The sequence below is a fragment of the Leuciscus leuciscus genome, assembly GCF_965113295.1.
Source record: "Leuciscus leuciscus genome assembly, chromosome: 18".
NCBI lineage: Eukaryota > Metazoa > Chordata > Actinopteri > Cypriniformes > Leuciscidae > Leuciscus > Leuciscus leuciscus.
Window position 1 is genome coordinate 14,533,149 of NC_138742.1, and position 27,449 is coordinate 14,560,597.

The window sequence follows — 27,449 nt, forward strand, 5'->3', positions numbered from 1 at the left end:
TTAGTGTTCCAGTATCGGGAGTGATTCTAGCGTACCGGCAGCTCGCATTAAATCCCGGTCCTCTCATATGTCCTTTTTGGAGATGTATTGAAACTGAAACCATTGATTCACTCATGCTCTCACACAATGAGTCTCTCTCGCACCCACAGTTTGATATATTTAGACACAAAGAGCAACGTTGCATACATATTTAATAACGTTGCATATTTAGATATGTCGTGCAACGTTATTAAATTGCTCAGCGAGACTGCCATAGACAGCGACAGCATGTCTAGCACCCTCTGCTCCCCGGCTCCATTCGAGACCACTGGTTTTTAGGGCTGGAGTTCTTTCAAAACAATCTTTCTGGCTAGGAACCCCTTTTTCTGCAGTGGAAATGCGCGGGACAGTTTGAGAACGGACACAGGCCGGGAACCCGCACTGGAACGGTGTCGGTGGAAAAGGAATAAGGGAGTGCTTACACAAATATTCACGGGAGCGTTTGAAAGCAGAGCATCATCTTTGTCAGGGAGCATCTTTCACTTTGCTGTGGCATTAAGCAGTAACCATCTCTGTTTACTCTGTCCTGCTGTGTTCAGGTGTCACCCGCTCAGCCCACCGGGGGTCGCAGGCGGAGGACGACTGATGACGACCCTGATGAGAGAAGGCAGCGCTTCCTTGAGCGGAACCGAGCAGCAGCTTCTCGTTGCAGACAGAAACGCAAGGTGTGGGTCAACTCTCTGGAGAAGAAGGCTGAGGAGCTCACATCCATGAACGTCTCGCTGTCGGTTAGTGTGCATGAAAAATTCTTTGACTTGTAATTTGATCTAAAATCAGGGCTGTATGAGCACTGGAATATTGCTTATAGCAACTTGAGCAAAAATGTGTTAGAAGTGGTTCCTCCATGTTCTTCAAAATGTATGCAATTCATGGAGTACCTACATTTTCTTATACAAGATGCATACAACCAGAATATACTGTGTGGGAGACCATATCCCACAATGCAATGCGTTTGTCTTTAACTTCTATTTAAAGAGTCAAGACTGAACCAAAATCAATGCCAACTGTGATATTTTATAATCTCTTTAAGTGGCAAATGTTAAGATAAGATAAAGTTAGAGTTAAAATATAAATTTTTTTTGCACAAAATTGCAACAAAAAAAGGAAGCAAACATTTATTTACCAGATAAATGTATCTCACTTAATGTAAATAGGTTATGATGAGGTAGTACTGTTTTACATACTGTTTTTGGAAATATTTTTAATTTCTTTTATATATTTGGATATACTGCACTATTTCTAGTATCTCATTCCAAACATAGACTATTTTATTATTATTATTATTATTATTATTTTATTTTTTTACAATTATTATGATTATTATTGCTATTATTATAATAATAATTATATATATATATATATATATATATAAATATAAATTATTATTATTATTATTTTATTTATTTTTTATTTATATGTATGTATTTATTTATTATATTGTTTTTGTTGTTTTATTTTATTATATTTATTATATTATTATATTATATTATTATATTTCAAATTGACCATTATTAATAATATTAATTACAGCAAAAATGTTAATATTTTTATTTATTATAAAAGAAAATATTTTTGATATGTTTATTTATTATATTGTTTTCTCATTACTTCATTTTTGTTTATTATTTATACTATTTTTCATTGCTTTTGTTGCGTGCATTGATGGTTTGGCATTGTTGTATGTACTTTGAAATTGAGTAGATACAAATGTGTTGGCAAGTTTGTGTCCAAGTGTCATATTCACACTTTGTTTTCACTTATTTGTATGTGTACAAGAATGAGGTGTCTCATCTGCGAAACGAAGTGGCTCATCTAAAGCAGTTGCTGTTAGCTCATAAAGACTGCCCTGTCACCAACCTCCAGAAGAAAGCCGCCTACTTGGGTAAGTGGAGCTTGAGTTGTGGTTCTTTCACTTGCATCTGCATGATCTAATCTCCTTTTCATTTCTTTTTTTTGTCTCTCAGGAGAGGAACACATGAAAGAGACGTCTGAGCCGACGGGCTCCCCGGCACCGGTCATTCAGCACAGCTCTCTGGCCCACAGCCCCTCGTCTACAGTAGGGCCCAACGGCCTGAGCTCCCGTGCTGCGGCTGAGGCGGTGGCCATGTCGGTGCTGGCAGGGATGGGCAGCCAGCGAGGGGAGAGCGGTGGGCCATCGCATGTCATCATGGCCACACAGTCCCACCAGTCCAGCAGATGATGAGAGCAGCTAACAGTCTGCCTGGGACTCTCCGCATCCCGGTAGAGGGGGCAGATCTGTACACATATAGAGTGAGACGGAAGGAGATTGTTGTTCACTATGCCATAGACTATGGGGGCTGGACTCCAAACCGTGTTCTCCTTTGCATCCTCTGTAACTCTTGCTCCTTCCTTCAACTTCCTCCTGCTCCTCCACTGGCTGTTGGACTGCAAAGCACTTCCTGTCATTAAACGTATCCCCATAGACATATGCACATACACACGCTGCAATAAAGACATTGCCTGAATTGTGACGGTGCACTCGGTGTAAGTGTACATGTGCTGTATTGCACATTAATTCACACACATGCAGGCTGCGTCTCAAATTTGTGACGATGCAATACTTTATATATTCTTATATATATGTATTAGTATGTGTGTGTGTGTGTTTGAGAGAAACATGATGCTTTAATGTTCTGTACGATCTTTTACCTTGCTATTTTAGAGTTTTTTTAGTTTTCAAGTGGCCACCCCCCTCATCTGACCCTCGCTCATCTTACCTCATTTTTAACCTGTTATATATGTTTATAACCGACGTGTGCATGTGTGCTTCTTGTGTGGGTGTACAGTGATGTACAACGGAAAATAGCAGTTTGTGAAGGACTGATACACTAAGACTGCCTTGTTAGCATGCAACCTTTTTGCTATATATAAACTGTATTGTATTGGCACATTGCATTCAGTTTGGGCTACAGAACCTCATAGTTGTCGTTTGTTCGGTCCTATCTTTGTTTTCTTGTGTACGACAAACTCGCAGAACGCAAATAGCATACTGTCCGAGGTTATGTCCCAGGACCCTTGCGCACAGTCCAGTGTCTTGAAAAATCGATGTCTTTCCAAAGTTAGCCATTTTCTTTCCCTGTGATCACAATGTTTTAAATTCAACTTTAGATTGAGTTAAGTTGGCCATAAAAAAAAAAAGAAAACTCATAATAATGAGATAAAAAGTCACATTTATGGCGTAAAAGTCATAATTATAACAAAAACTCATAATAATGAGATGAAAATGTACAATTATGACAAGTTTGAATTATGAGACAAGTCACAATTATGACATAAAAAGTGGAACTTGTGATAATTTAGAATTTTGTCACAATTTTGATGTTTTTGTCATAATTTTGACATCTCATAATTATGTTTTACCAGAGCATTTTATGATGTGGTGGAAATGGACTTCCATAGTTCTCCGCCTCACTTTTACAGTAATACTGCCCTAGTGCCTCTATAACCTCCTGTTCAGTCACTTTCACGATTACCAGACTGTTAAAGTTGATATCCCGATACTTTGTAACACTATTTGTTTCTCTGCTTCCTTATCCGCTCATAAACATACACAGTCCCTGATAAAAAATTTAAAGAGACATGGATTCTGCCTTATGAATCACACGAGTGCCTCTTTATAGGTTATCCTCGCTCCATGTCGCTGACCCGACTGGCCACCTATCGCATTCAGGCATCTGTCAGGAGATGTTAAAAGCTTTATCTGAATCATCAGTCCTGAGGTAATGAATTAACAATAATGCCTTTAAACAGCCAGAGAGCACTGCCCTTAATTTTGAGCATATTCTATACTGCCACCTGGATGTAATAGGGTGCTATTACATCAAACTAGAAGGCTGCAGGGATCAAAGAGTATCCAAATCTACTGTTGTTCGAATGGTTTTACCTGTACCTGATGTTTACCCAAACACACGGTCTTGTCTTTTTTACACAATATCAGACACTTTCAAAATTAAGGCAGCATATAAACAAGGGACTAAGATGTACTGTCGTTGCTCAGTATATGTAACTTGAATTCTCATTCATTTTCTGTCATTATTTGCAGTTTGAATGCTGCATTATCAGTCCAAAATGTATATAGGCCTGTTAGAATGCACTAAAAAACAGTTTGGGTTATTTTTCTGTTTGGTTTCTCAGAGATTGTCAGGTTTTCTTTCAAACAGCATATCAAACTTCCCACTTGACCGATATCTCATGAATGACTCCTGGTTTAAGTGTTAACCCTGGCTTTTCTGTTATATTATGTGCTGGCACTGTAATCGTTCAGCAGAACCCATATAGAGGATTGTTGACCTGAAATGAGCAGAATGGAGAATTGTTTGCCTCACTGGCACTTTTTAATTTTAATTTTTTATGATTTTTTTTTTTCTCATTGTATGCTGCCAGGACTATAGAAATATCTATAATAAATCTTTTTTGTGTGTGTTGTAAGATGTAAAAGTAGAAATTCTTTTGTAGACTTTCTTTTCTCATTCTCTTTTTGTTCTTCTAACACTTTGTACTCAAATATTTGTAGTTTTTTTTTTTTGTAAAGATTAATGAGGATGCCTTGAGACGGTCCCTGACTGATTCCCCCCTCTCACTTTAATCACTTTAAAGTTATACCAGATTTCTGTCTTGATGGACTTAATGGTCCATTATTCCAACAAAATGCACAAATAATTTATTATGGAATTATTTCATGCAAGTCAAATTGAATGCAGTTTCCCTGAGATAGTCTGACTGAACAAAACAAAAGTCCTTTAGAATAGGATGATTTTATAGGCTAAAGAAAAAATTATAAATGGTTGTTTAAGAGTATGTCTTTTATGGGAAATAGCCTCACTCCAAGTTGGACCGATAGTTTTTAAAATTGTCCCTTGTAATGTACATATGTGTACCATATATATTTACTATTTTTCATGCATGTTGAAGTGAAATACTCACAGTGCTGCAGTTTTGATTAAACAAAAAACAAAAAAACAAAAATGTCTTTAGTCTTATTTAGGCACCATGAAAGATTATACATAACATGTTTTATATAATTCTCTATAGAATTTTGTTTCAGTATAATAGAATTGGGCAGTGTTCCACTAAACTAAAAAGTCCTATTATTAAAGGCTACAAAACGTTTGGAAGTGTGACGAATACAATATATTTATACATTATATATGTATGGTCAAATTATTAAAAATAAATGCATAAATAGGCAAATATTAAAAATACATATGTAATAAGTAATGTTTCTTATGCACCAGTTTTTGATGGTGCACAATGGTGGAACAGTGATACATTAATCTATCGATTGTAATACCATAGTACCCTGCGGCTGAATGATTTCCATATCCAAATATTTATATATAATATATATATTCATTTTATTCTAAAGAATTCCATAGTACATGTTCAAAAATCACGTCAGTATCACATCTGTCGTGTTGTCGCCAGAGGGCGCATGCGTGTCGTCTCGAGGTGTGTGTGTGTGTGCCCTATGGTGTGTGTGTGTGTTTGGGGGTGTCGTTGATCTCACACACAGGAGGTAAACGCGATCACGTGACCGCACAGTGCAGTTGGCGTTGGTGAGTTCTCACAGCATGGCGGAAGGAGTAGTTGTCCGGATGGATTGTTACTCACCTTTTAATTCATGTCTTCTGTCTTGACGGGAGGATTTTTGCCTTTCAAAACGCATTTCTTCACACTTAAAACAACTTAAGCGCATTCTCACTACGATGGCAGACCGCGGTGTGGATTTGGCAGCTCTACCGAAAGAGGTTAGAGAGCAGTTGGCGGAGTTGGAGCTCGAGCTGTCTGAAGGTAAGAGAGGGAGTTATCACCTTAACCTTAATAATGTTTAATAATATTAACCTACTATTTAAATCCCATGGTCGTATGGCGCTGAAACAGTCACGTATATACTCTCAAGCAGACAGTGTCTACTGCTTTGTGTTGGTGTTTGAAGGTCCTCTGTTTCCCCTCAGAGAATTTTTTGAAAGAGGCTGTGTTTCAAAAACTTGCGAGCTGTCTACCTAGACTGAATGTCTGGATGCCTAAAATGCCGTTTCTAACGCATCTGATGCCCAGACATGCTGTCTAGGTAGACAACTCGACGGGTTTCTAGACACCGCCAGAGTGTGTTGGAAGAAAATATGATTTTCCACCATCAAATATGCTTTTAATCTCGTGTAAATGAAAGACCCGAACTAGAAGAACATTGTCATTGTTGCTGAATCCGGCCGTTTATTTCACCTCGAGACTGAGACTATTGTTTGTTCAGTGATCTAGACCTCAAAGAAAAGAGAGCCCTTGACAGTTTAGCTAGACACAATACCGTAGTACAGAGACTGTCAGTAAGGCAGATCGAGTTCATGTGGTTTTGGATGTTGATTGATTGTATGTTGCGATCGCTGTTCTTCTCAAAGCCCTTTGTTTTCATTTTGGAGACGTTTTTAAATGGGCATCACTTTTTGCTATACGAGTGTGTCTGTTCTTTAAAGCACAAATCAGTGACAGCATTGGTCTATTTCTTGATGTCCTGTTACCACACAGACACGCCTTCTCTGAAACCACGTCCTCTCACTCAATATTATAAAATGTTGATTATCCAATTCAACCATAGTTTATCTTGTAAACTATAGGCTCTTTGATGTGAAGATGCATTTTTCCACTACACTACGGGTTATACAGACCCTTTACAGACTCTTAGTCAGCTCATTATTTAAAAAAGCCAAGGACTAGGCTACTATTTAAAAAAGCCAAGGACTACATTATCACACAATTTCTTATCAGTTACTACTTTAGTTCATTGAGATTTATACTTTAGTTAATTTATTTAGGCTAGATTGTAAATAGTTCTACATATCTCTATCACAAATCTCCTACAGAACCTTTCAGCCAGACATTAAAATAGTTTCATGCACAGCTAGCCTTGGGTTATCCCTTACTTAATATCTTTGAGACAATACATAGCACCATATTGAGTGCTATTGTATCTTAAAGGGTTCGTTCACCCAAAAATTTAAAATCTGTCTGTAATTACTCGCCCTCATGTTTTTCCAACCCTGTAAGCCTTTCGTTCATCTTTGGAACACAAATTAAGATATTTTTGATTAAATCTGAGAGCTGGATCTCTCCTCCATAGGCTTCTATGGGATCGAAACTTGCCGGCCCAGAAAGTTAGAAAATACAATGTTTAAAATAGTCCAAGTGACTACAGTGGCTCAACCATAAGTTTAATTCTTTCGTGCGAAAAAAAACGAAAAAAAAAAAACTCCTTTATTCACCTCTGACGTGAGTTCACGTAGTGTAACAGCGCAGCGCTTCTGTGTTGTACATCACACGCATCACACACATGACCCGTGTCGGCCTATAGTGAGCCTACGTGCTGAGGTACAACACAGAAGCGTTGCGTTGTTACACTACGTGAACTCACTCAGAGGCCCATACTGAAGAAAATGAATAGTTGAATAAAGTTTTGTAAATAGTTGAGTAAATAGTTTTTTTTGCACAAAAAGTATTCTCGTCGCCCTTTAAAGAGGCCTTTTAGTGATGCTAAATGTTTAGCTGTGTTACCAATATGATATTAATCATATTATTTATATCCTTTTTTTTAAACAATATTATTTGCAGTGTTGTGCAAGTTACTTCCAAACTGTAATACATTATACATTACTTGTTACTGTTATTTAAAAGCAATTCTTTACCTTACAATATTACTGTCTCGGAATTGTAATGCGTTACATTACTCCTGTATTACTTTTGAGTTACTTTCACCAAAATGATTACAGAAGTAGAACTTAACATTCTAAAATGACTAAGGCTGTAATGATATGCGATATGAAACCGAAATCGCAAAGGCAGAATCGCGACACGTCCCTTCCAACTCCCAGAGTTATCCTTCCTGTCCAGATCCAATGCTACCACATCTTTAAATTACTATTAGTATTATTTTAAATTAACATTATAAAATACATAGACCTACACCACAAAATTAGTTGAGGATAAATTCTTTAAAATTGGGCAATTCCAGCGTTATGGACGTGACATTTGCAGTAAAAACTTGAAATATAAATTCTCAGAAAATGCATTTAATACCAATATATTGAAACGTCTGTTTATATATCCATAGGCTACTCCCTTAATAAAGGAGTCCAGATATTAGAAAAATATCAGTCTACACATGCGTTTTATATTTAATATGAGGGAAATAGACATGCATGCATGCATTACACAAAAAATCTTTAACTTTTAAGTAGCAAAATATTTTTTTGTAATTCTATGAATTACACTAAGCAAACCAAAAGTAATACTACCCACCGGATGAAGAAGGGTTGGCTCTCCACAGAACAATTACTAATATATTCATTTTATTTTATTTTTCGTGTTCGCATTTATGAGGAAAAAACAGTTACGGACGTGTCAGTTCTCAGTTACGGACGTGACCGCTCTGAAAGCGGCAGTATAAGACTGCTTTAAAACTTTCACAGAGACCTCAAACAGAAAGCACAAAGCCTTTCTTTAAAGTGAATTTCGTTTTGTATTAATTGTATCTTAATTTTAATCAATGTTTCATCAACCAATTGCCTGGACTTAATAAATATAGTAGATGAGATAATCAGGACACGGAGGCGCCGGCGTGTGAACTGGAGCTCGTTTCATAAATGAACCGAAACTCAGTGCCTACTTGCCTCACAGACATGTCTACTTTTAAACAGAACAATTCAAAACGAGAGAAAACAGGCTGCTCTCTGCTTATGTAATCCGTATGAAATGTGCATTTCTCTCTGGCGTGTTCACTACTGCGAAGATCGTGAGTCAGCATCGTCAATTTCATCTTTGCAGCCGACACTGACACAGAAAACACTTGTTTATTAATAAACAATTAAAATGTCTCCTTGCTATATTTGACATATTCATAATCATAACTTTTGCCGGTTCTTTTTGACAGCTTTTAGGTGCTTTTATTGGCAGCGTCACCCTTATATTTTACATGAAAGCGTCACCACTGCATCAAAAACATGATTGCGTGATGAAAACATGATGAAAAACACCACCTAAACGTAGCCTAACTTGTTAGAAAGACAACACAGAACAAACAGAGTAATGCGCATACGTCCATCTCGCGAATGTACAGTCTTCTTCTACCATATTCTCCCATTAGCCGCTTTTCCACTGGCCAGCGCGAGCACAGAGACCGAAATCATGCCTCGCAGCACTCCTGTAAAACAACCTGCCCTAAACACGCCTTTACTGGACTATGTGACACAATACAAAGGTACACCAGAAAGAGGGAGATGAATGAAATAAATCGCTGTACAAATATATCAGAAGCTGTCATTTAGTCTTTATTTACAAACTTGGACACCACACGCGGCTATTGACTGACCACGAACAGGTAATAACTTACTTGCATTTTTCATTTGTTAATGTCTTGCAGACCGCGGTCTTGCTGTTTTTTCCCGTTGTTTTTTTTTATTTTATTTTTTTATTAAATTTTGGGCTAAAAGTGTGTTGTAACGCAAGCGTTACTGAACATGTACCGAGTAAAATATTACTGAAAATTAGTAATGCCTTACACTACTGCGTTACAGCAAAAAGTAATATGTTACTGTAATGCATTACTATTGTAACGCGTTACTTCCAACACTGATTATTTGTTTAATAATAATAACAATAATATAAATTGATAGTAAAAATAGTGTTTTATCAGAAATATCAGCCATTTATGTCTATTCACAGGGTTTAGAAGTTCATTCAATGTTCATCACAGCTATGGTGTTTCATGCACCGTCATGCATCTTCAAGCATCTTCTCACCGCCGTGTCATCCGTCTGTGAAAGACGGTGCCGTTCTACTCATTCACTCAGTCAGAGAGCACTATGTGGGGGAGATGTGTCAGTTTTCAGCTTAGTAATAGTGTTACACAACTGGAAGTGTGTGGGCCACATTCTCAAACAACTTGTTGATGTGTGCAGCTCCAGGCTGCTTATCAAGAAAACCAGCCATAGACACTGTAACCGGAGTAACACAACATTTTACGACCGTATGATGAAATACTATAAATTATGGACATATAATTACTGATGACCATTGAGCCAAGTTTTTTTTTTTTTTTTTATCCAGCCACACTATAAAATATCTGCTGAGTGCAAAAGAATGTAATGGAATATTTTTCCCCAAAATGAAGGTTTACTCAACAAGTCATACAAATGCAAGTCAAATTTTTTGGGTGAACAATCTTTTCAACCACTGTTTTGCATGTGATCTAGAGGTCTGTGACTTTTGAGAGTGTGTGAAAATAACATGAAAGCTCTTACAACTGTGTGTTTAGTTTAAGGGTTTTAGTGCCCTTGGGGCAGGTGAGTGATCTGGAGTGTTTGGTCAATTGGAGGGCGGTTGCAGGCTCACCCCCTCACCCCCTCCTCCCATAGGAGCAGCTGCCAGTTACGGCTGTCGCCTCCCCGGACGGTCACCTCCCCACTAGCGCGTCACACTCCTGTCCTTGCTCTCCTTTCTCTCTCTTTCTAGTTCTGAGGCTGACTAGTTCTTGCAGATATGACTCAAATTAATCACCACTCCCTGACCAATCAAAATACACCTTAATTCAGCACAAGCATCTTATTTATACCAGTCAGATAAGTGTTGATATTTGATTGTGTGTTAATTTTTACATTCAAATTACTTTTTCCAATATGTACTCACTTAAAGGGATAGGCCTAGTTTACCCAAAAATGCAAAATTTTGTCATCTCTCATGTCATCTCATGCCATTCCAAACCCATGAGACTTTCATTCATCTTTGAAACACAAATGAAGATATTTTTAATGAAATCTGAAAGTCTATTCATCAAAGTCTCACGGTTCGAAACGTTCATAAAGAGATCTTAAAAGAAATCCAGACGAATCATGCTTGTGCTTACGTTTTACCAAATACGTTTGCTGATCAATGTTTATATGTGAATAAAAGGCTTAGTTAAATCTGGTCATCATATAAAGTGTTCGTTTGTCTTCAGAAGAGGTGAGCTTGATTCGAATAGACTTTTAGTGGAGGGACAGAAATCTCGCAGAAAAGTCTTTTGGGTTCGGAATGACATGAGGTTGAGACGATGACTATTTTTATTTTTGGGTGAACCCTTTGAAGTTAATCTTTAAAAATTAGAATAATTTAACACCTTTAATCTTCAGGAACTTTTAAAATTAATGTGCATTGTTCATACTGTACATTGTAATATTGTGATGACTAAATGTAATTGTAGCATTTAAAAATATATATTTTAAGTTTTTGTTTTTGTTTTTTTCTTCGGAATGAATGTTGACAAAATTGTCACAACTGGCCATTTTTTGGCTATCAGCCATAACGTGAAATTAATTAACGACTTGTCACTATAGAGTGGTGCAGGTATGACATCACTTTGTAGGCCAATAGCGTGTTAGCGTTTTAGCACTTCCGGTTTCATCATCCCGAAGTCAATTTTGGTTAAAAGGCTTTAAGGCCTGTGGTGAACACAAGCTCAAAACACTTAAAAGTTTTATTCTACAACATAAAATATATCAGTATGACTATGACCCCACTTGTGATTTTTTTTTTTTTTTTTTTTTATAAGCTGTTATGCGTCTTGAAAAAGGCGGTTTCAAACAAGTGGCTAAATGGGTACTACAGAGGCAGTCGTGGACATTAAACGTCATCACGTCATCACTTAGTGATGGCGACGTTGAATTCGTGGGACCGTGGTGTAGTTCTTTTATAGCCTATCTATAGCTTTTTACTTCTGGCGACTGCATTTAGGCTTCAAAATTCATAAAAGTTGTGTTCATCTGTGATAATTATCTTGTTGGACAAAACGTGTAAGTATCATAAACTTTTATTGATCACAGACCTTGTTTTTAGCGATAATCCAAAAGCCTATGGGAAAATCCTTTTGGGTTTTTATCGAGGGAACCAGTGTGATGCTAACTGCCAGTTTGCCTACTACGTGACGTCATACCTGCATCACTATTGGCCAGAATTGCAGTATCTCTCTTATCTGCTAGTTGTTTGTTCAGTGAATAGTTGACTATTATGACCTGTTCTGTTCCTAAAACCCATTTCCCCTCCACCACTTGAAACTAGGGCTCCAACGACACGTCGACGTAATCGATTATGTAAATTAGTCGATTTGCATGTCGATTCGTCGCTATGGTTGAGTATCCTTTGAATTTTAACGATTCCAATTTCGATTCTGCTTATCGATTCCAATTCTTTTTGATTCCTAATTTCGATTCCAATAAGGTATAAAAAACAACAACATAGATATCATTCACATTTAGTCCTATTGCAAATTGTAGCTGAATATCATGAACAAAAATCATCAGGCTAGAACACTTACGCAAGGCCTGTTTGTTCTCCAATGATGGCGGCTCCCGGGCATGCTGAAAATCAGCCATTATTACAAAACTATCGAGCCCGATCTAAAGTGTGGGAATTTTTTAAACAGAGACCGAATAAAATGGTGCTCTGCACGTCTGTAAAACTGAAATGGCATAGGCCTACCACAGCAGCAACTTCTATGCAGGAGCATCTAAAGAAAACATCGTGGCTCTCTTTCCACTTCTTATTAGAACCACTTGTACACTAGCAAGTAGCTATAAATGTTTAAATCTATTAATTCAACAGATTGGCTTATTATCTGACATCCAAATGGAAATCTCCACCAGCAATCTCTAGCATGAATCTCATGAATGTCTGGACAAATCCTGGAAAGCTCATGGAAAAGTTCTGAAAATGCACTGGTCCGAAACTGTGGAAAACCTGCTTTCTGATTTGCTGAAACGGTGTTTATGCTGTTGTCATGTCTTGCCTTTAATTCTGGATCCATGTGTGGTTTCCACAAGGGCACATGTTGACCTTGGAGGGTAGAAATATTTCCCATTGCCATGCTCTGCTGGGGCTTTTGACAGTGAAAAAAGTCTTTCCAAATGATCTCCTACATAATGACCCAATTCTGCAGGATTGAAGTGATCAGAGTAACAATAAGCACCATTGAGCTGATCTGGACTATGGTGGTTCTGATCTGAACTGGCATTTGAGGCTTTCAACTGAAACCTTTGTGTCCCAAATGAGCAGACGAGATATGGACACAGTCTGGGAGAGAGAGAGAGAGAGCGTATTTATGTGTGTGTGTGTCGGTGTGTGTTTGTGCATGTGTGTGTGCTTGCATCCACTCTATGGCTTCCTCACCAAACAAGGCATCTCCTCAACATCTGTGATAATAGATATAAACAAAAATAACATCTTGATATAATCTCTGTAATCCGAGTGAGACCTTAATTATAATTCTTCTGTCTAGTTGTACACCTTGTAATAAACCAATGCTGTCATCTGTGAGTCATGTGAAGGTGTTGGAGGAAGTCGAGTGCAGCCTGAATCTGCTCTTGAGTGTGTGCCACTCTGTCTATCCGGCTTAACGCGGAATTGAACTCGAACAATAAAAAATCATTCAAGCTCCTGGTGACGTTGTTCAGAAGATCCTTAGCACTGTAATCTCTTCTAAATAGCTTATTGTTCTTTTAAAGAACAAAGGAAATTATCCTGCTATGCAACCCCACGTTCTGAGCAGCATGGACGGCTCCCATTCCATGCCATCTTATTAAATTACTTCAGTTACTTTAGGGGGAGTTCTTTTAAGATGCAGGATTGTTAGAGGCCTCTGTGGACGGCTGTGATGTGGAGCTAATGTGTGTAGTTTGTAAGTATTGATTGCTGTTATGAAGAGGGTTGAGTTCAGGCTGTCAGCAGTGTGGAGACTCAGTGTTTTACTGCTGCCATCCTGATGGAAGGGTGCATGTTATTGCCAGAGCCTTCCTATCTAGGGCACTGAATGACCTAACATGGACTGAACCCTGTTCATTTGTGCTCTGAGTCATTCTCTCTTTTTCTCTCTTGGTTAAGCTGTCCTCTGACCATTAAGGGAAGCCACAAAAATCTATTTTTGCAATTAAGTTGTTCCCCTTTTTCTTGTGTTGTTTTGTGTATCTTATTAAATTGTTGGGAAATGTTGTTTCCTGCTGATCACGAAATAGTCGTGTCACGTTAGAGTAAAAACAAAACATTTTCATAACAATTAAGTGCTATTATTCTGTCAATTCTCAGTTATCTACTTCAGTGTGGTGGAAATATGTATTTTTATTTATAATTTGATATAATCATAAATATTTGTATTTTATATAAAGTGTAGGCCTACAATTTGAATGTGCATTATAGTTGTTTTTGTATCACTTTTAATGTATGCTTTAATTTACTATATTTTAAAATAAAACACAAAATAATGTTAAATAAAGAAAATTATGAAAATAATAATGTAACAAAATCTTGTTGCACTACAAATAGGCCTAATTTCCTTTATGCAAATGTTATTTCTTTTCTTTTGACTTTGGGGTGGAATTTGACTCAGAAATGAGATTCACTCTGAAGGTGAGTAATTTCATTTAAGCTCTTCATTTAAAACATTAAGACGTGATTTTCCGTAATGCTGCTTTGAAACGTCATGGCTTGTGAAAAGTGCTATACAAATAAAAATGACTGGACAATATGGTCATTAGACTATAGGCAGTTTTTGTGTGGCTGAGACTATTTGCGTACGTAATACGTATATACCCTAACCACATGAGTAGACCGTCACAGTTCCTCTTTTCTGTAAAGGACCCTTTGTTACACATTCTGTGGAGGAAAGGTTTATCACAGGCTACTTGTTATGTAAACAAATTCTTAGCTTACTAAATTTGGCCAAACTTAAATCTATGTGAATTTCATTTCATTTTATATCAAAATACCAAACCAAGTTTCATTTATTTGCTATAAAGATCAAGCAAAACAAGTTTTTAAACTATAAAACGATACATACACATATACAGTTCACATGAAGGTAAAAAAGTGTTGGACACTTTTGAACGTTTTGGACACATTTGCTTACAGATTCCATTTGTTTTGATATTTCATATCTAATGCAGACAATTAGTGTGGCTTAAGTGTCCAAAAGTGTCCAAGCCCCCTTTTGGGGCCACTGTATGTGACCAAGTGCTACCAAGGTTTGCATGCTTGTCAAACTTAACCTCCAATCCGTCCGCAAGAACGACCTCACGGGAATCAAACACAAAGTGCTTTCTTCGTGGGAGCATCGTATTTATACAGAGTGCTAAGCATAGACAGATGGGACATGATCAGATGTCCTGGCTTCACACAGATTCTCTTTCCCTCAAACAAAAGCCCGGAGCCTCTTCTCCTGGTACTGGGCCCACTGGGTCTGCTCCCTCAGCGTGGGTTGTATAAGGAATCGGTCCAGGCTGCCCTTGGCTGTGAATGGTTAATGTTACATCGCTGTTGTCTTATAGGGTGCTGAGCCTGAATTATTAACATGCCTTCATTAAATACCATGAGGCTTTGCTTGTATCTCCCTTTACTAGCACTATGTGAACCAGGGTGTGTACGGGGGAAGTGCTGTCACATATTCCATAAGTGAAAGTTAGTGTTGTGGTATGACGGAGCTATCCGCTGCCAAGGGAACACTCATAACTCGCAACACAATGTGCCATCCATGAACAGGATGTGGTCTCCTTATAGGAATGATATCTCAAAATATATCCTTTCCTTAGTTGTTTGAAATAAGAATTGCTAGAGCCGTGGCATAGCAGTTGGCACACAAGCTTGACATGTTATGTCATGGTACTCATGAAGGTAATGTTCGGGGTCAGTAAAATTATATATATATATTTAAAATGTTTTTGGAGAGAAATACATTTATTCAGCAAGGATGCATTAAATTGGTCAATTTACTGTAAAGACATTTATAATGTTACAAAAAACTCTGTAGTATTCTACTTCAAATAAATGCAGTTCTTTTGAATTTTCTATTGATTAAAGAATCCAAATGATCAGTTTCCACAAAAATATTAAGCAGCACAACTCAAATCAGCATATTAGAATCATTTCTGAAGGATGATGTGACACTGAAGACTGGAGTAATGATGCTGAAAATTCAGCTTCGCTATCACAGGAGTAAATTACATTTTTAAATAATTTAAAATATAAAAGTTATTTTTAAATGTAATAACATTTCACAATACTGCTGTTTCATTGTATTTTTTATCAAATAAACGCGGTCTTAAACGTATGAGCAGAAGAGTTCTTTCAAAAACAGTAAAAAATCTCATGGACCCCAATCTTTTGATTGGTAGTGTATTCCTCAGAATTCTGCAGTTTTCCTGTGTTAAATCAGTGCAAAAACATCTAAAGTGGCCTGTATATTACCACACACTTTTTCAGCAACGTGTCAGTGAGTCATGCATTGAATCAATGCCATTGGTCTCTATTAAGTGAAGCATCAGCTTCAGAGTTACCCATGCGACGCAATGCTGGTCAGCTGAGCCTTGAAAAGTGGAGCTCAAAGTTAAAAAATAATTAACACCTTGTTTCATTACATCTATCTTTTTTTATCAGCGTTTTTGAACGTGTTTATTGAATGAACAGTTCAAAGGTCCCTTGAAATCAAAGTTTACCTTTTTTTTAGCTTTTAGTAGGAATATGTTAAGCTTAAGGTTATGAATAAGCTGGTCTTTTCCAAACCAATGACAAAATTTGCATTTAGGAGATATAGGCTAAGCTTTCAAAACTTACAGTCCCACACTTCCGCTAAAATGGATCCTGGATTTTTATGACGTCTCCGCAGACTTCAGCTTCTCATCACATCTTCTGTCCAATCAAATGCTCTCTAGAATCTAAAGCGTCCCACTCCTTCCGCTATAAATACCACCTGGCCAAAGCGACCATCGTTGACACACGTCACGGAGCAATATGGGTTTTTGTCAGGCTCGATATTGTCCCGATCACTTTTTGAAACATCTTGCAGCACGGATGTACATAATACTAATAAATAAAATATCTCAAATTAACTAGCAGGGCATTCATTTAGTTAATTTGTCAAATAAGAGGCATTCTAGCACTGAAATGTGTTGTTTTTTAAATCAAGCTGCTGAGCTCGTTGCCGCGGCTATCAGTTGCATGGATACAGTGTTCTCTTGTGGCTCGTGCACAGTCTTCACTCGGACACGCTCTTCAATCTGTCGCCGTTGCGGAGACTCTCTATTCGTTCCACTGAAATCACAAAACAAAGTGCACACAAACGTGTCCCTGATTGATGTACAACCACCGATTAACATATTTGGTTTTGATGTGGAAAAAAAACGATACGATTACGGATTAGAACCCCGAACCTCTGACACGCTTGGTAAAAGTTCTGCCACTAGCCAATGAAAGCACACAACGTGATTTTGCGGATCTATAGATTTATTCACGTGAAAATTCTCGGCACTAACAATATATATTTGTAGATCTCATTAAATGGCGAATTAAACCCAATGTTCTATCGAAATTGATTTCTGGCCATCGTAATGTTATTTTTTCAGAAAATTGTTATTGTACACATATTGTACATATATCTTAGCATTCTATAGCAACCTCCTTTCCCCCACACCCCACACACTTGTCCCACCCACTTTTTAAAACAAAATTACGCCACTGGTTGGAGATGTGTGTTCGGTTGCTTTGAGTTTTATTCCGTTTTTAATTCCCTATTGTACATTGGACTAGGAATGAAATGGCTAGAATTTATTCACACCTCTACTATTGATTCCAATGTATCATCAGCGCTCTGATTTGACTCCATGGTGCTGTCAAGTAAGACATGCAGTCTGTGAGGTAAACTAAATGCTCTTGGCTATTTGAAAAGGGGGAAGAGCCATTCAATATGTCCCGCCTTAGCTTCCTGTTTCAGTGGAAATGGCGTCAATGCATCATACAAAGCTGCGCGTTCCAAGGCACTTCAGTGGACCTTTAATGACAGTCCGTTGCCGTAACAATGTAAATGGGCGCTGAGTGACAGTGTTTCAATGCGCAGAGACGCTGTTTAGTTTCCGTTACATTGGTTACTGAAAATGTCCTCGTTTTTGTGCATGCTGACCACATCGTAACACTTATTTACATAGAAACAAATAAATATAAATAAATAAAAATAAATAAATGGCGATAATACCGCATATCGCGCTATTGAGCCACTCAAAATTACCGCACTCGAAATTCCTTCACCGCGACAGCCCTAAAAATAGCTCCTTTTTGGGCTAGAGCGCAGCAAAGTCCTAAGTGGACCTATGTCTATATATTTAGCAAGTCATCAGCTGATACTGCCAAAAAAATTACATTTTGGATTATTTAAAATTTGTCAAGAACAAAGTTAATCAAAAAGTTTTGTTACAGAAAAAATTTACAGACAAATTCTCCATTCCTCAGTCTGCTGCTGTTTCCAAACCTCAGCCTTGTTTACAGCTTTTATTCAAAGCACTCGGGACACTCCTGTTTTTGTATCCCTCCAGCCTGAGCTTTCCTCCAGGGAAAAGCGTTTCACACACATTCAGACTGTGAGAACCTGTTTTCCCTGCATTTGTCCTGTTGTTTGCTTGATTTGCACACATGCTCTGCACTTTTCCCCGATTAAAAATACCTTGAATGAGCCCTTACATTTCAGGAAAGGGGAAATGTACCCTCAAAATTTAGACAAGCACTGGATTACCCTGAGTTTTGTGCTCTTGATACCTGACATTTAAGGTGCAGTGGTTGTTTTGCTGCTGTTGCTCAACCACACTATTGTTTTGAAGGCCCAGAGTTAGTGTGAACTGGCTGACAAGTGCTGACAGATCCCTCCTGAAGTCCCAAGTCACGTTCACTGACTTCAGGTTTCAGTCAGGGCTTCTTCTAATGAAATGGCAGTTTTCAAATGTTTGTTTGACTTAAGATTGATCTGACTGTCATGATATAGGTGAAGTGGAGGTTTTGGGTCAAAACTTGGTAGGTCTTGCTGTTCCTCTCAGATATTTGCATGACTTTTACGACTGGCTTGTGGAAGTTATTGTCTAATATGTTATAAAAACACAGCATAGTTCTGTGTTTAGTGGTTGACCAAATGTGCCGCCCAGATTCCAGGGGTTTTTTAAACAAAAATTGTAAGTCTGATTGCTTGCCATACACCACTAATGAATTTCTATGTTACAGAAGACACAATTTGAAGCTAGAAAATGTGCATTATTCATTGACGAGGCTGTTGATTGATGTAATTTCAGTGAATTGGCCCAGTGGGTTTGGTTATATGATACCATTAAGCTCAAAATGACTAATTATTGGCCGATTAATCAGTCTATTTATTGTTCTGTCAGCATATGACCCGGTCGAGATTGAGTCATAACATTCACGTTCCCGCTCGTTGTGTTTCTTGTCTTGTCTACTTGTGCTCAAGTTGTTGTGAACAGAATTAACCCCTTGAGAAATGAAGAACAGATTTAAGGAACAGTCTACTCCAATAAAATAACATCTCTTATGTTTTAACAAAAGTTCAGCTCTAATCCTTTCTCCCAGATCTTCCTCCCCTCCCTCGTTTCTGTCTGTTCGCCATGCTTCATTGTGCTGGAGTCAGGCCTGCTGAATCAGATTATGAGCACTCGATTGTTGGTGGAGGGTGTCGCAACTGTTAAGCATTTTAACAGCAGCTCTTCACGGTCTAATTTTAAATCCAAGAGTGACCTCATAAACCACAGAGGGACTCGCAAGAGGGCCAAAACTTATTCAATGTCATTAGCACTGTCGATATATTACTATTGATCTTGGGATGAAACGAATACCGGTTTCACAATAAACCACGATAAAATGTCCTGACGGTTAGTATTATAGTTTAAAATGTAATTATCATTAAAACCGTGTAGCCGGAGCTACTTCTTTCTGTTTATGTCTATGATGAGTCACGGAGGTACTGGGCTACTCCGCAGTACGACCCTTATCAGTCGAAAATAGTCAGAATAAGACTTATTATAGGTGTACTGTAGTGATTCAGGATAAGACAAAAACACGGTTTGGAAAATGGATTCATGATGTACTCGCTTTTTATTTAAATTTTGTACATTTTGAACAAAAAAAGTCACATACTGCAGCTTTAATGTTTATGCTTAAAATAAGCACATAGAGCTGCTAATTTTACTTATTGTTTTTTGATTTTCGAATATTAAACATGTTGAAATGTTTTCAGTGTGTGTCAGTTCTTTTTGAACATTTTCATCTCATTTTAACAAAACCATAATAATATTTATAATCGTGATAATTTTGGTCACTATAATCGTAATGTGATAATTTTGGTCACTATAATCGTGATATGAAATTTTCATACCGTTTCATCTCTAATCAATCACATTTATTTAGACTAAAAACCCTTTTCATTGATTTGGTGAGGAATATTTTTGAGCAGCATTTGCACTCCCTGTAATGCTGTTGGCTATATGCCACTGCAGTAGATGCATATTGCAGTAATAAGGCTAACGGTTAACCGATTAATTGATCATTAATTTAAACGACCATCGAACCATTGGAATTTGTGTAAATTGATTGTTTTATCGATACCGAACGATATGAAACATTATGTCGTGATACATTTTTTAGCTATATCTTACAGCCCTATGTTTAAATTAATATAACATATATGTATCAAGATTTTGTGGAGCGAAGGTGTCCCCTGTCGGACTCCTATGCAAAGGCGTGTGTGAGTCTCTACAGTTGAGTCTTCTAAGATTACAGTAGAATAAAAGCTGGAGTTTTTTTAGAGGTGTGGTTGCACAGATCCCTGAGCTCTGTCAGCAGTTGAGATATCTTGGCACTTTGCCACGCCATAAAGCTGTCAAACATCAAGGTTGTTCTCCATATGCTCTAATTTGTTGTAAACACCATTAAATCTGATGACAGAAATCGATTCCCAAAAAACAAAAACAAGGTGGGCTGACCAGCCAATCAACTGTTTTTCATTTTCTCTTTTCCTGGAAGATACTTCCCATGTATGTGTCCCAGACTATCTTATGCCTCATCTAGTTGTTTGCGTGTCTAAATGCTCATCCACTTGTCTATAGTTTCCACCTAAAAGTGAGCGAGGGTCGAGGAGATGTGATGTCACAACATGGCAAGAAATGAATGAGGATCTAGCATGTGCTTCTTTCGCAATGAAAGTCCCTTCCTCCCACTCTTCTCCCGGCAGACACACCCTGTTGCTCAGTGACTTGTTCAATGTTTCCAATGCGTTGGATAGAGACCAGGACGCGTCAGAGCTTGGCAGCTGAACCAATCCCATGCCGTCTTGATAGACTCTGATATAATGATCAGCCAACCTTTGCATGTATCACTGTGTATTTTACAGCGGTCTGAGTAAACATATCCTGAAAGCAGGGCTTTCCCCTCCTGGTCATGTTTAATCAGCTATTTTCTTACAGGGCCGGCCTCAATGATGATGTCACAGTTTTCCGAGTAAACAGTTTGGAGTGAGCAATGCCTCTCTTGGGAAGCCTAAGATCCAGTCTCTTCCCTCTATAGTGAAAGATAAGGAGGAGGGAGGAGGAGGGAGGAGGAGGAGGGAGGAGGAGGAGGAGGGAGGAGGAGGAGGAGGAGGAGGAGGAGGAGGAGGAGGAGGAGGAGGAGGAGGAGGAGGAGGAGGGGGAGGGGAGGAGGAGGGGAGGGGGGGGAGGAGGAGGGGAGGGGGGGGGGTTCGTTCAAGTTTCTTGAGAAGAGAGGCTTGAGAAATAACTTTAAGGCATCACTGTTTCAGAAAGTGGAGTTAAGATATACATTTTATATTCTTATTTTTTAATTTCTGCTGTTTACAGACTATATGCCCCAGCTGAACATTGAACCCAAATATGTACTCTAGCATACTTAAAGGGATACTTTACCGGTTTTTCATATTAAACTATGTTATTCCCTTAACTAAGACGAGTTGATACATACCTCTCTCGTCTCAGTGCGTGCACTAAATCCCTCTGTCTTGCGGCGAAACTTTGTTAGCACTTAGCTTAGCCCAGTTCATTCAATATGGGCCAAGCAGAGAAGCTACCAAACACCTCCACGTTTTCCCTATTTAAATACAGTTACTCGCGTAGTGTAACTCGACCTAGGACGGTGACACAAAACAAAACGTTGCGCTTTTCTAAGGGTGTAAAATGGATAACTATATTGTATGGCGGAATACCATAGCAAGTGCTTGTAAGCACTTCGACTTGGCGCAGTAATATCTTCACTCGTGAAAAATCCTCTCACCGGCCCCCGCTCCCTCTAGTGAAGATATTACTGCGCCGAAGTCGAAGTGCTTACAAGCACTTGCTATGGTATTCCGCCATACAATATAGTTATCCATTTTACACGCTTAGAAAAGCGCAACGTTTTGTTTTGTGTCACCGTCCTAGGTCGAGTTACACTACGCGAGTAACTGTATTTAAATAGGGAAAACGTGGAGGTGTTTGGTAGCTTCTCTGCTTGGCCCATATTGAATGAACTGGGCTAAGCTAAGTGCTAACAAAGTTTCGCCGCAAGACAAAGCGATTTAGTGCACGCACTGAGACGAGAGAGGTATGTATCAACTCGTCTTAGTTAAGGGAATAACATAGTTTAATATGAAAAACCGGTAAAGTATCCCTTTAAGCAAGTGTTTTTTTTATTTTTTTATAATTTATTATAGCTTGTCAAATTTGCCCCTATTTGAGTGCTGTTTTTGTGTTCTTTTTAAATGCAAATGACCTGCTGCTCCCCGCCCCCTTTCCAGAAGAGGATGGAGCATTTACAGTTTGTGTTTTGGATACTCACATTGGTACTGGACTGGTACTGCCCATACTACACATTGGGACACTGATGACTCTATTTCCGGCAGCGTGACACCGTCCTCATTGTACAACATCACTACTCGTGTTTATGAACAACAGCAAAGCCGATATCTTTCTGACATTACTTGTAATGTTATTTAAAGTACATTATGATAAATACTTTGCTTGTTATATACCTGCATCATTTTAAGCCGTAAATAAATTATTCATGTTAGGTAGAATACATTTATTACCTGTCTAGCGGTGTATGTTTATGCTGAAATATAGTAAAATAATGGTTTGTATTTATAAAAACATCTTTCACGTGTCATTATTATGTAGTGAGTTGGCTCACGTGATTTGTTTCGCACTTCAGAACTTCTGTTTAGGGAAAATGGTGAGCATCGATGCACCCTGGTTTTCACAGTGCATTGTGGGACTTTTTAGGGAGCAAACGTTTCAGTGCCCTGGAAGGATTCTTCTACTGAAACAGCCCTTAAAATGGCCGCCTCCCTGATCAGTGCCCTGACTACTGAACTAGGGAGCTGATTGAGACGCACCCAAAAACGCAGATCGTCACCAGTCATGGGCGGGGCTTCCTCCTCCTCTTACCGCTTGTTTGGAGAGACTGTTTATGATTTATCGGGATTATAAAAAAGGGGTGGGTGGATTTTTACTATTATAGGCTGGTTGTTTACACACTGTGCACACACGTCTTATAAAAGTGAATTTTGCATAATAGGTCCCCTTTAATGTATAATAATATAAATTAGGATAGAGATAGGGCTGGTTTTAACCCTTTAAGAGCATTATATTTCAGAACGTTTCAGAACGCTTCAATTAAAGGGACTTTCTTATCATCTATTCAACATTCTCATCAATCAAGTTATCTATATTATGCTGTATCTTATGTTGTAATGCCTATAAATTCAGTTAAGCATAAACGTTTATCTGACTTCTTTTTAAATACTTTTTTTTTTAATCAGTTATCAGACATAAATTTCATTAATGACATTATTAACTTCTATTGTGCTTAATCGATGCATGATTCTGAGCTTGCATAGCTAGAAGCATTTGTCTTCATGAACTTGCATAGAATAAGTTTTGGGCCATAAATGTTGGTAATGCAAAAAAAAAAAAAAAATTTAATTGGATTTTAAATTTCTAGCAATGTATTAGCTGATAATAAAATGGCTTTTGATTGACACTATTAAAATACCTGTTTTGATTAGAAATTGCCTGAACAGAGAAGAGGAACATGTGCCCATCACCAGCTCCTGCTGTTTGTTTTTATGTGTGTGTGAGAGGTGGTTTTCCCACAGCTTTGGTTGACTTTAACTGGCCTGTGTTGAATGTGTTGCCCAGCTGTAGTTCTGACCCACTGGACGGGATTGTCTCTGAATCTGTGATCAGATATTGTAGAATCTTTGACTCAGTGATACCGTGTTGATTCCACAGTCTGCCAGACACGTCTCGAAAACAAAGCCCTCCATACATCCAGTTGCGACATCAAACCTCCCTTTTCCGTGTAAAGATCTAGATTTCATACATGCACAGACACATTGTGGGTGTCATACATGAATAAAAAGTAGTAACTTGTCTGTTCATTAAGCACTTCTCTTTTCTAAGCATCAATGTATACAGTATCAGCAAATTGGATCAGGTTTAGCTGCAGGGCAGAGGAGTGTTCTGAATTTGTGGATGTACTTGCAAGTCAGAATCACAAGTTTTCCCATGACATTGCCTCTACTAGAGTATTTTCATGGTCACAGAGGTCACTGAAGCCTTTTTATGACCCTTAGAATCTGACCTTTAAATGACTCCTGTCAATCCTGGATGAACCGGACAGTTTCAAACCTAGTGAGCTGCCTCACTCAGACAGCTCTAAAGCTAAGACAGCATCATGTCAACCCCTTAAGTTGCTGATTTGAAATTTTACATTGGCAAATAGCACTCCTCATGCAAAGTGCACTCAGAAGTGATTTTAATTTAATTAGTGAGGTGATACTCTAATAAGTGTTAATATACATGATGGAAGACACTAATTTATTTGATCTTTTTATTTATACATTTTATTAATTTTTTCTTCTTCACTGAGCTTGTTGCAGTCTTCTGTGAGGGATGTTGCTTTAGAATTTTACCAAAACAATGTTTCTTAGGAGGTAGCACAATTAAGTTGCCTACCTTACTGCTGGGCATCTTATTAGATTTTAAAATGGAGCAATAAACTCCTTACAGTCCCATGAATCATCCATCACGCATGGAGATCATATGATGAATGTAGCATTGTTTACTTGATTTTTCTTGTCAGTGTAATGTATTATTACTGTTGTGAAAGTGTTTTGGGGAACTGATGTGGGACTGAGTAAGTTTGGCAGAAGTTAAAGCACTATAGAGGTTTCATGGAGGAATCTGGTCTGGTCTCATATGAATGCTGTGGTTTGGGGAACGGGCTGATGTTTTTGTCATAGAGACCAGGGGAATTTATGGAAGAGAGAATCGTGCTGACCCTCGGCAGTTTAGCTCCAGTTCAGGCTTGTCCGTTTCTCTCACGGCCCCACAACAGAGCCGCCCCCCTTGGGGTCCGTGTTCATTTGCATTAAAGAGACTGTAACCCGCACATGCACGAACAAGTACGCACGCACACATGTTCTCAAAGCCGCACCCTCGCATGGCCTGTTCATTAGTATCTCTGGGGAAGCTTACCAAGGTGTAGTGTCCTGATTTAGCCAGTTAAATGAGGCCGAAGCCCCATTGGGAAGTGTCTGTAATAGACTTAAACACTGACACACATAATTTTTTTAACTGGATGTGCTGCAATGCAGCTGATGGATGGATGGATGGATGGATGGATGGATGGATGGATGGATGGATGAATGGATGGATGATCAAATTCAATTCATTTTTATTTAATTTCAGTTTAGTATGAAAATGTTTCAGCTTAGTCATGAAAATGTATTCAGTTTAAAGTTTTTCCAGTTGTTACTTTGTATTTTCATTTCATTTAACACTTTTTTTTTTTTTCAATAACATATTGTCTTCAAGGATAAACATATTAGTAGCTTACAGTCTTAATTCTGTTGTATTGGTTTACTTTTTTGTACCAGTATACCTCATAATTTTGTCTGCCCTTCTATTGGTAGTTGCAGCACATTGAATGAATTCAAAGCGAATGGTTGCTTTGTCAATGCAAATCGCTGTCAGTGTGAACGCCCATGTAGTGTGGTGACTCAGTTTTGTATCCTGTGTTTGATTTACAGTGGATGTTCCTCCATCTATGATGTGTTCATATCTGGTGAATCATACCATTCACACAGTCGAGTATTATTGTTTAAGGCCATTCGATGGAAAGGCTCCCCAAACTTTTCGTTTATTTAGAGGATTAGTGACTAAATTCTCATGTTGTTTAAATGGTTAACATTCCCCTGGAGCTAGCGCAAGCTTGTTGGGTTGTTTCATTGTTACTGGGACTGCAGAAGTTTTATTGAGCCGTTGATGGCCGTTGAACTGCCTTGATGTGTAAATATTGAAAGTAGGAACACATCTGTGAGCACTTTAGTGATGGAGAGTGGCAGCCTGCTGAAAGCTAGTGACACCACTCTTTAAACAGTGTGCTTTAAACAAACCAGCAGATCTCAAAGGTCAGTGTGATTTATTGATTTGTTTGGTGCTCTAACTATGACAGATCTCACTTGTTTGACTGAAGACCAAACTGCTACAGGAATGATTGTCACTCTGTCTGAATACTGAAGGCTAATCTGCCTGATAGTCTTAATAGTCACATAGACAAATTGTCATTAGAGCTAATGGACTCATCACATGAAAGTACCAGCTGCAGTTCAGACAATCAGGTTTTTCTTTCCAACCTAGAATTTATTTTTATTTTTATATGAATATTTAATATTGTATTATACTGTATTATTAGATTTATGTTTTTACTTATTATTATTATTATTATTGTTGTTATTGTTAATATTATTATTTATAAAATGTATATGTACTGTGTGTGTGTGTGTGTATATAGGCCTATATATATATATATATATATATATATATATATATATATATATATATATACACAGTACCAGTCAAAAGTTTGGAAACATTATTCTTTTTAATGTTTTTGAAAGAAGTCTCTTATGCTCATCAAGCCTGCAGTAAAAAAAAATTGAAAAAAAATTGAAAAACATATTATGAAATATTATTACAATTTAAAATAATGGTTCTCTTTTTTAATATATTTTAAAATGTAATTTATTTTTGTGATGCAAAGCTGAATTTTCATCAAGTACTCCAGTCTTTGGTGTCTTATGATCCTTCAGAAATCATTCTAATATGATGATTTGATACTCAGTTATTATCAATGATGGAATCAGTTTAATATATTTTTTTGGAATACTTTTTTCAGGATTCATTGATGAGTAAAACGTTAACAGCATTTATTCATTAAAACAGCATTTATTCAAAATAAAAACATTTCTAACAATATAAATCGTTACCATCACCTTTTATCAATTTAACGCATCCTTGTTGAATTAAAGTACTAATTTCTTAAAAAAAAATAGTTATTGTTCCCAAACTTTTGAACGGTAGTGTATATTGTTACAAAAGATTTCTATTCTAAATAAATAGTTATTTTTAACTTTTTATTCATCAAATAATCCTGAAAAAAGTATCTCAGGTTATAAAAAAAATATTAAGCAGCACAACTGTTTCCAACATTGATCATAAATC

At 37.7% G+C, this 27,449-nt stretch overlaps 2 protein-coding genes across 4 annotated transcripts in view; both read left to right on the forward strand.

Moving 5' to 3' along the window:
• atf7a (activating transcription factor 7a) overlaps window positions 1–5,025 on the forward strand; it is a 32,507-nt gene extending 27,482 nt beyond the window's left edge. For all 3 annotated transcript variants that reach the window (XM_082144903.1, XM_082144902.1, XM_082144904.1), the window contains 3 exons: window positions 579–767; window positions 1,816–1,921; window positions 2,004–5,025. In XM_082144903.1, coding sequence (XP_082001029.1) covers window positions 579–767; window positions 1,816–1,921; window positions 2,004–2,239 — 531 coding nt within the window. In that variant the 3' untranslated portion in view covers window positions 2,240–5,025. The remainder of the gene's footprint in view (window positions 1–578; window positions 768–1,815; window positions 1,922–2,003) is intronic.
• Window positions 5,026–5,586: 561 nt separating this feature from the next.
• Window positions 5,587–27,449, forward strand: part of dip2ba (disco-interacting protein 2 homolog Ba) — a 54,205-nt gene continuing 32,342 nt past the window's right edge. Inside the window, exon 1 of the mRNA XM_082144867.1 lies at window positions 5,587–5,850. Coding sequence (XP_082000993.1) covers window positions 5,766–5,850 — 85 coding nt within the window. The 5' untranslated portion in view covers window positions 5,587–5,765. The remainder of the gene's footprint in view (window positions 5,851–27,449) is intronic.